The sequence below is a fragment of the Monoraphidium neglectum genome (genome assembly GCF_000611645.1).
Source record: "Monoraphidium neglectum strain SAG 48.87 unplaced genomic scaffold scaffold02456, whole genome shotgun sequence".
NCBI classification, from domain to species: Eukaryota; Viridiplantae; Chlorophyta; class Chlorophyceae; order Sphaeropleales; family Selenastraceae; genus Monoraphidium; species Monoraphidium neglectum.
In genome coordinates this window covers 1-9,169 of record NW_014011172.1, presented here as the reverse complement: position 1 = coordinate 9,169, position 9,169 = coordinate 1, and the positions used below count along the sequence as shown (strand labels likewise).

At 68.3% G+C, this 9,169-nt stretch overlaps 3 protein-coding genes across 3 annotated transcripts; 2 read left to right on the top strand and 1 right to left on the bottom strand.

Moving 5' to 3' along the window:
* Positions 1–34: 34 nt before the first annotated feature.
* On the top strand, positions 35–2,695 carry MNEG_10779 (hypothetical protein; the record flags this gene model as incomplete). Its single annotated transcript, XM_014040751.1, has 6 exons — positions 35–53; positions 209–293; positions 521–653; positions 1,107–1,218; positions 1,470–1,604; positions 1,839–2,695. 6 exons carry the CDS (start codon positions 35–37, stop codon positions 2,693–2,695), a joined length of 1,341 nt encoding a protein of 446 aa, XP_013896205.1.
* A 508-nt stretch (positions 2,696–3,203) lies between these two features.
* MNEG_10778 (peptide-methionine (R)-S-oxidereductase) lies at positions 3,204–5,188 on the bottom strand (the record flags this gene model as incomplete). Its single annotated transcript, XM_014040750.1, has 5 exons — positions 3,204–3,259; positions 3,556–3,712; positions 4,184–4,355; positions 4,616–4,855; positions 5,175–5,188. 5 exons carry the CDS (start codon positions 5,186–5,188, stop codon positions 3,204–3,206), a joined length of 639 nt encoding a protein of 212 aa, XP_013896204.1.
* Positions 5,189–5,968: 780 nt separating this feature from the next.
* On the top strand, positions 5,969–9,048 carry MNEG_10777 (hypothetical protein; the record flags this gene model as incomplete). Its single annotated transcript, XM_014040749.1, has 2 exons — positions 5,969–6,082; positions 6,325–9,048. Coding segments are annotated over 2 exons (2,838 nt in total), but the record flags the coding sequence as incomplete, so codon positions are not given.
* Between the last annotated feature and the right edge of the window lie 121 nt (positions 9,049–9,169).

The following is a 9,169-nucleotide window of genomic DNA, read 5'->3' as shown; positions in this document are numbered from 1 at the left end:
GGGCATGGTGCAAAACTGCGCTCTAACGCCGAGCATGGATGCGGACGGAGCCGGTCAGTGGTCGACTGCGGTTGGCACCAAAGTAGATCGCCAGGTGCGGCGGGACGCCCTGCTCGCCGCTCTGTGTAGCCCGCCGCTCGCCGCTTCGCCAGCCCCGGCGCTGTGCATGGTGCTTTCTGAGCCCCCGCCCCGCGTCCCGCCTGCCCAGGCAAGATCAAGTGCGTGGAGTACATGGTGGTGGACGTCATGCTGCAGGCCAACACACCGCTGCGCATCAGCGAGCGCATACAAGAGTGAGCCGACTGGGCGGCATGCACTGACGGGCCGCGCGGCGCCCCGGCTTGCCGCGTGCCAATCGGCCGACGGCCTTCCCCCGCCAAGTGGCGACACACTGAAGCATGTGAATTGGGTCGTTTACAGCGGCCACCGCAGCTCAGTGTGGCCGCTTTCGCCTACTCATATCTCATCTCCTGACTGCACATCGTTGTCCTTCCTGCGGCTCCCGCCCTCCCCAAAACAGCCCTGACGAGTTCCTGGGCCTAACTGATGCGATCGTGCTCGAGGTGCGCAACAGCACCGACCCGGCGCTGGCGAGGGCGGCGGCGACGGCGCAGCGCATCGAGCGGCGCGACGTGTACGCGTTCTGCGCGGAGGTGGGGCAACCTGTGTTGTGTGTATGTGTGTGCGTGTGTGCGTGCGTGCGTCCGTGTGTGTGTGTGTGTGTGTGTGTGAGTGTGTGTGCGCGTGCATGCGTGTGTGTGTGTGTAGTGGAGAGAGGGTGATTGTGCGTGTGTGTGATCGCACGTGCGCATGTGTGTGCCTGTGTGTGTGTGTGTGTGTGTGTGCGCGTGTGCGTGTGTGTGTGAATGTGCGCGTGCGTGCGTGCGTGTGTGTGTATGGGTGATGGCACGCGTCTTTTTGCGCGCCGCGCAGCCCTTCTTGGGCCGAGGTTTGCATGTGCACGGATGAATCCGCGTAAATCAGATCCCACATGTCCACATTCACGCTTGACTGCCTCAAAGGCATGGAAGCGGGCCAGCGGCGTGAAGACTGTCGGCTGTATCTCTGACCACCCCCATCATCGCCCATCACACCTCACACTCCAGATCGAGGTGCCCCAAGAACGCGTCATGGCGTGGGAGAAGATGACCGAGGACGAGGTGGTCGGGCACCAGGAACACAACTGCGGCGTCATGCTGACTGCGGATGACGTCAGGGGTGAGCGCACGGGGTGGTCGGCCGCCGCGTGGCGCCATCAGCGGCTCAGGGGACGGTTAATTATCAGTTCCTGCTGTACACATGCACTGGCGCCTCCAGAGGGCGTGCGGCGCAGGTGGCAGACGCATCAGCAGGGTGCCAGACAGCTGCGCTATGATGCCAACTGCACCCCGTACTGCAAGACTTTACCCAGATCTTTTCCTCGCCACCCCTGAGCTTGTCCTTTTCATCGCGCCGTCCTGACCCCCCAGTCCACAACCTGAAGATCGATTTTTCGATGGGGGGCGAGAACCCCGTGCGCAAGGTGCCCATCTGGCACCGCGACGGCCGATGGGAGTACTGCTGCGAGCGCCCCTTCGAGCCCAAGCTGTGCGTGCAGCGCAAGGGTAGGCGGGCCCTGCGCGCGCGGGGCCGTCTGACGCATCAGCCGGGTTTGAGGGATGCTCGGTGCACACGCACTGTGGAGTGGAGACCACGCCTGCATCGCATGGAGACAGGCTCACGGCTGGCCTCGTTTGTCCGTCAAGAAGCACTCGCATCAGATAACAGACAGCCCCCAAACACCGCCGCCGGCGACGCTCACACGCCCCTCGCGCGGCTCGCGCAATCTTCCGCCACAGTGCGCGTCTACCTGGCTCGAGAGACCGCGGACCGGAGCTCCCGCAACGCCGCCATCCGCGCCGTACAGGCGGCGTTCGCGGCCGCAGTCAAGGCGCGGTTCGGCTCCAGCATCCGCATCATCCTTGGTGGCGAGCGCCAGCCGGCCGCGCCATCGCGCTCGGGCGTCACCGGCCGCAGCGGCGGCGGCGGCGGGGGCGGCGGCGGTGGCGGCGCCGCGGGCCTGAGCTTGTCGCGGCAGCAGGCGTCCCCGGCGGGCGGCTGGGGCCAACGCAAGCGGCTTGGTAGCGAGGCGTTGGGGCTGGAGGGCATCAATCAGCAGCAGCAGCATCAGCAGCAGGCCAGCAATGGCGGAGAGCACCTCAGCACGTGCCAGCAGCGGTGGCGAGGACAGCAGCAACAGCAGGAGCGGCCACAGCCTACGAGCAGCACAGGCCCAACCCTGGTGAGCGGGCCCTCCCACGGCTGGCCACGGCAGGACGGCGCAGCACACGCGGTGGCGGCGACGGCAGAGGGCCGCGGTGCGGGCGCGACCGCGACGCCGGAGAAGGCGCCGCCGGCGAAGCGGCGTGGTGATAGCGATGATGAGGACCAGCAGGATGAGCAGGCAGCCAAGCGGCCTTCCGGCTACGCAAAGCAGCAGCCGCTGCAGCAGCAGCGGCGCTTGTCTCGGGGACCGATTCAGGGGCAGCAGCAGGATGGAGAGCAGCAGCGCAGCGATGACGAGTTGAGGGCGTTCGGTAGCATAGAGGCGGAGGGATTGAACGAGGTCGAAGAAGAGAGCGAGGGCGACGGGGAGGAGGGGATGCTCCTCACGCAGGAGAGCGCGAGTGCTGCGGCAGGCAAGCGCCGGAAGTGAGCTTGGCACGCGACGGCGCCACCAAGGTACCAAGGCCACTTGGGGCCCAAGCAGTCCTGGAGTTGGCACCTCCGCACGTGGTTTGGGCTGTACCCCAGTGGAGTTTACCAGAGTCATGGCGCATCTTTCCGTCCTACTGCCTCCTGTGCGCCCAGCTTGATTCCCTGCTTGTCATGACCCTCATTCTTCTTGGTTACACTCTGCGAATGCGTGCACTTTGCCGCTGTGTGTGCGCCAGCGTTGCGTTGTCTTCAACCTTCCTGACTTCGTTGGGTTTTGTCATGGAGCGCTGCATACAGCGCGCGTCGTGGCCTCCAACGAGGCTCTGGGCGCAGGATTAGCAGCGACCCACGTGGCAGGCAGCCACCTTGGCTGCCCCGACACGGCTCCAACCTAATGCACCCCTTTGCGCATCATCGTGTGCAAGAAGCGTTTGCTGGTGCCGCTCATGACATGTGTAGACAGCCGTCGATGTGTGTTACAAATTCAGCCAGTGATGCCGCGCCAACTACTGGCCATCGACCTTGTTGGGCAGCGGCTCCCCCTCCGGCACAAACTTGAGCGCTGCGCATGCACAGATGATGTGGCAGGGGGCGGCGCGACAGGGTTGGCGTTATCAGGCTTGCAGGGCCGATCAAGGATTGGGGCCCATACTTTCATGAACTCTGTTGGGTTGTGGCTTTGGTTGGGGGATGCGCTCGGGCCAGGAGTATTGTTCCCCACACACTCCCTGCCTGTTGAAATTTGCAGTCCATCCCAAGGTACCCCCAAAGCTCGCCGTCCCTGAGAAGCACCCCCTGCTCCATCCACCCCAAACTCCTGGCCTAATGGCGCCGACAACCGCTCGCCCCGCCGCGCACCGGCCGCGTTGATGCAGTAGCGCTTGCCCGTGGGCGCGGGCCCGTCGTCGAAGACGTGGCCCAGGTGGGCGCCGCTCTTGGCGCACACGACCTCGACGCGCGGCATGAAGGGGATGCTCTTGTCCACCACCTCAACGATGTGCTCGTAGTCAACGGGCTGCGAGCGGTTTGGGGGAGGGGGTGGCGTTGGAGGCCAGGAGACAGCAGCATATGTGTGTGCGTGTGTGTGTGTGTGTGTGTGTGTGTGTGTGTGTGTGTACGCGTGCGTGTGCGCGCGTGCGTGCGCGTGCGCGTGTGTGTGCATGTGCGTGTGTGTAATTGTGGGTGTGCGCGTGTGTGTGAATGGTGGAGCCAGGAGGTGTGAGATTCGCGTGTTCCAGGAGGTGGTGCGGGCTCTTGAGGGGACTCGTGCTCGAGTTGTTGGTTAGTCGTTGGGCACGGCCCCGCCCGTGACCCTCTGCAGGGCTTCAGCAGCACCGCACCCTTCCCTCTAAAGCATTGCTTCTCTCCACAGCGCACCGCGCATCACAAGCCCACCCACTCCCGCAAGCACTCTCCACATCGAGCTTCTGCACCCACAAAATTCATCAAATCAGCGAACAAACCGACGACTGGATGCAATACCAACCTTGTAGAAGCTGGGCCAGCCTGTCCCGCTGTTGAACTTGTGGTCTGCGCTGAACAGCGGCAGGCCGCCGATCGCCGACACATACGTGCCCTTGCCCTTATGGTCCCACGGCAGCCCGTCGGCGGTGCGACCTGTGAAGGCCCGCTCCGTGCCCTGGTTGAGGGTGACGTACCTGCGCAAGGTGCGTCAATCGTTGGCCGTGCTGGGGTTGATCGCGGTTTCGGGGTGCCGCGTAAAAAACCCTTAGATACCACAAACAAGCATGCCCGGGGGGAGGCGGGCGAGCTTCGCGCGGCTCGCGGCGCTGCTGCACCTTTTAGCGTCCAGAGAGCAGGGGTGCATGCAGCAACGCAGCAGCCGCGGCCCACCGCGAGCCCCGCGGCTGTCGCTGCGTCAGCGCGTCCGCCTCGCCCCCGCTCGCCCGCTGCGCACCTCTGGAAGTCTGACAGCTTCTCGGCCTCCTGCTGGCGCTGCTCATTCGTCAGCGGCGTCACGTCAAAACCGCTCTTCGACACCACCTTTTCCGGGGCCCCGGCGGCGGGGCTCGGCCGCCACACGCCCTGCTTCGATTGCTCCGCGCCCATGGCTTGCTTGAAGAGGCCGCCGAATATGGCACGCACGGGCGCAGACGCGCGACGGCTGCGCGGGGAGGCGCGGGTAGCGGCTCCGGTCCTGTAGGATTGTGCGAGGGGGGGAGGGCGACGGTGGTGACCGTCCATCGGAGGCGTCCGGAATCAGGTTCCATGCCACTGGCCGCGCTTTGCGCAGGCTCTGCTGTGTGGGCACTAGCGTTTGCTCTACACCTTCATAATCATGACTGCACGCATCGGCGGAGAGGGCGGCGCGAGGCGCCACCAAACTCCCGTGACCACAAGCGGAGGCGTCAACGTGGGCATAGCGGCGTCGCCGCTGGCTCCCTTGATGCGACCCATGGGCTGCACCAGCAGGTCGCGTTGAGATAACAACGAGTCGATCTTCGTCGTGCTCACACCTGAGAGCCTGCATTCGAAGAGTTGCGACGGGTGGGTGCTGAAGAAGTCGACTGCAGATCACAAGCGTCAATAATGCTATTAACTACGAAGTTTCGAAGCACATTAGCGCGGTCTTGCCCCACTCCAGTGGCTGCATTCTTGATTTTTCGTCCTGGTGACCGTGTCGATGTGGCTCACCGTACATTCTTGACATTCTTGCTCCTATCATCAAGGCGCCGTCGCACATGACCCCCCTATTTTGGACGTTATCATTCAACAATGTCAATGTATCAGAGGTGGTCAGCATAGTTTTTGCAGCGGTGCTGGCCGCAGCCTGCGGCTTGAGCAATGGGCTGGTTGTCGAATGGGAGCGTTCTGAGCATAACGGCAAATCGCCCTGGCACGGCCCATTGGCGCGAGGCCCTCCACCCGAGTGCAGCAGCTCGCCACCACGAGCACACCCGCTATCGTGGCCTGCAGCAGCGGTGCAATGCGGTCAACGATCGGAATGATGGAGTTGTGCTGGAGAGGTGGCAGGCAGGCTGGCCTGAGGTAAGTCAGCGCTGCGGCTGTGGCGATGCGCGCGTGGCCGCCGCCTCCTCTTGCAGCTTTGCCATTTTTGCGTTAGGCCATGCACCCTGCCCATTGCTTGAGATGTTTTGGGACTCTACAACATTAGGTCATCTAAACGCTTTGTTCCGCGCAGTTGGAGGGCGGTGCGGCTGCCCACGCTGGCGGCCGCGCAGGCGCCCCTGGCCACCCGGCCCAGCAGCCTGCTGGTGGCGGGCGGCGTGGCGGGCAGGGCAGCCGCGGCATGGGCGGGGGCGATGCGGCGGCGCGGGCGCTGTCAGTGCAGCTAAAGCAGGGGACGCGCAACGCGCACGACGTCTTGGACATTGTAGAGCGTCGCGCCGCAGATTTGAACGAGGTTCGTAGATGTGTTTGCAGGGCCGGTCGGTCAGGCAATTTTCACATGGCCTCCGCTCGACAAGCTTTGCTGCGCAGCACCTGCAAAATTCAGCACGCCTGCGGGGTGCAGCACGCCGCTGGTCGCTACCGCGCGGCCGTGGTGACAGCTGCAGGCCAGGAAGACGCGCGGCAGACGCGCGCCTGTCCGACGAGCAGCCGGCTGACGCGCAGCCATACAAACCTTTGCCCCCGCCCGCGCAGGTGCACGTGTGCCTCGCGCTCTCGCGCCTGGCGGCCACCCTCCGCTTCGACACCGGCGCGCAGCGCCACGCCGCCCGGCGCCGCCCCGCGTTCTCCGCGCTCCTCGCGCTCGCCGAGGCGCGCGCGCCCGCGCTCAGCGGCCGCCAGGCCGCCATGGCGCTCACCTCGCTCGCCTGGATGCAGGCCGGCGCGCGCGGCGGCCTCCTGGCGGCGCTCGAGGCTCGCGCGCGGCAGCTGCTGCTGGGCGCAGCGATCGAGCCAGAAGACACCTGCCACTGCGCCTGGGCGCTATCAAAGCTGGGGTACCACCCTGGCGGCCTGCTTGAGGACGCCTCGCGCAGCGCGCTGGCATCCGGCTGGCTACGCCAGCTGCCGGCCAAGCCGCTCGCCGGCCTGCTGTGGGCGCACGCGCGCGGCGCGGCGGGCGGCGCGGCGCCCGCGCCATCGCTGCCGGGGCTGCTGCGGGCGGCGATGGCGGAGGTCGCGGCGCCGGGGTTCTTGGAGACGTTTGCGCCCCAGGAGCTGTCCATGCTGCTCTGGAGCCTCGCCACGCTCAGGGGCAGCGGCAGTAGCGGCAGCGGGAGCAGCGGCTGCGTCGGCGACAATGTGGGTGATCACGACCCTAGCAGCGCGGAGGCCGGCGCTGGTTTGCCTCTTCTCAAGCAGCAGCAGCAGCAGCAACAGCAGCATCAGCAGCAGCAGCAGCAGTTGCAGGCGTGCGGAGCGGAGGTACCCCCGGCGCTGCTGGCGCGCATCACGGCGGTCGCGGCCGACAGGGTTGTGAGCTTCACGCCGCAGGGCATTGCCAACACGTGCTGGGCGCTGGCACGCCTGGCGCCGCACGCGCTGCGGCCGCCGGCAGCACCGCAGCAGCAGCAACCGCAGCAGCAGCAGCAGCAGCAGCAGCAGCAGCAGCAGCAGCAGCAGCAACAAGATCCAGACGACGCGCGCCGGCAGCTGTCGCGCCAGGCGCGGCGCCTGCTCCAGGCTTTCTGTGACTCAGCGGCGGCGCAGCTCGAGTACTACCGGCCACAGGAGGTCTGCAACCTGCTGGGGGCTGTGGCAGTCCTGGGGACGCCGCACGCACAGCTGGTTACGGCCGCGCAGGGATACCTGAGGACGAAGGCGCACCTGCTGTCAGACTGGGACGTGGCCGAGGCGCTGTGCGCGCTGCTGCGATTGGGGTCGCCGCCGGACCCCGCGCTGCTGCAGCGCCTGTCGCACCGCGCGGCGCAGCTCGCGGGCGCAGCCGCGCCGCCGGCTCTCGCGCGGTGCGCGTGGGCGCTCGCGCGCGCGGGTGGGGACGCGGCGCCGCTGGTGGCCGCCGCGGCCGCGCGGGCGGGCGGGGGCGACGGGCACGCCTTTCTGGCGGCACTCGCGGCGCGCGAGCTAGCGCTGCTGCTGTGGGCGGCGGCGGCGACGCAGGCGGCGCAGGCGCAGGCCCCTGCACAGCCGCAGCCAGCGGCCCGCTCGGCGGCGCGCCGAGCCGCCGGGGCCGGCGCCGCTGCGCAGCAGCAGCAGCAGGCAGAGCAGCAGCGGGCCAGGGCGCGGCAGCTGCGCGAGGATGCGGCGGTGCTGGCGGCGGCAGTGCAGGGGGCACTGCAGGTCAGGTTGGCAGAGTGTGACAGCCACACACTCACCACAGCCCTTGTAGCTGTCGCGCGATTCGGGCCAGACGAGTCCACAGCCGCAGGCCACGCAGACAGGGCAGTTGGCCGCGGCACGGACGGCTGCGGCAGCAGCTTTGCGGCGGCAGCAGCCAGGCAGCTGGCCCGGCCCGCCGGGGCGCCTGCGCCGCGGCACGCGGCGGCGGCCGCTTGGGCGGCCGTGCGGCTGGCGGCCGACGCGGCGGCGAGCAGCAGCAGCAGCAATCGTGGGGAGAGCCAGGCAACTGTGGCGGCGGCGGCGGGCGCGCTGCTCGCAACCACCATTGACACCCTCGAGCGCACCAGCGGCTGGCGCACCCTGCCGGCGGGCTCGGCGGTCGCACTGCTGTGGGCAGCGGCGGCGGCAGCGCCCTCTGCGTTGTCGTCTGCTCAGCGGGCGGCGGTGCTGCAGGCAGCCGCGCGCTGCGCGCACGCGGTGGGGCCCCGCGAAGCTTCCGCGGTCTGCTGGGCGGCGTCGGCGCTTCTGATGCGTGAGGGGCGCCGGGGGGCGGCGCAGGGCGCGGATGAGGCGGCCCGAGAGCAGCTGCGTGCGGCTGCGCTCGCGGCCCACCGGGCGGCCTGCGACCGGCTGGTCGACTGCATAGATTCATGGCTTCGCCGAGGGGCGCGCGGCGGGCCGCGCGCGGCCGGCGGCGCGGCGGCCGTGCGCAGCAGCCACCTGGCCGCCGCGGCGGTGTCGTGCGCGCGGCTCGGCGCCGCGCCGCCGGCGCTGATGGCGGCGGTGCAGGAAGCTTGGGACGAGCTTATTGAGGCAGGCGGCTGCGGCGACTCTGAGGGGGCCCAGCTGATGTGGGCGCTCGCGCGCTGCGGCCGGCCGGCGCCGCGGCACTGCGTCGAGGCGGCGTCCGACGCGCTGCTGCTGCGCTTCGGCGGCGGCGGCGGCGACATCGGCGGCGGCGCGTCGGCGCGTGCGGACGCAGCGCTCGCCCAGCTGTCGCTCGAGGCGTTTTGGGCGCTGCGCCACCGGCCGGGCGACGCGCTCGCGCGCGCCTTGCAGCAGCGCGCCACTTCGGCCCTAGAGGGCGCCAACGCGGGAGCGGCCGCTGAGCTGGCGGCAGTCTGCAGCGCCGCTTACCATTTGGCGGCGCTCGGCCATGATCCGCGGCGCCTGCTGCGCGCCGCCAGCCCCTCGCTGCAGGCGGCGCTCGGCGGCGCGGCGGCGCTCGGCGGCGCCGCGC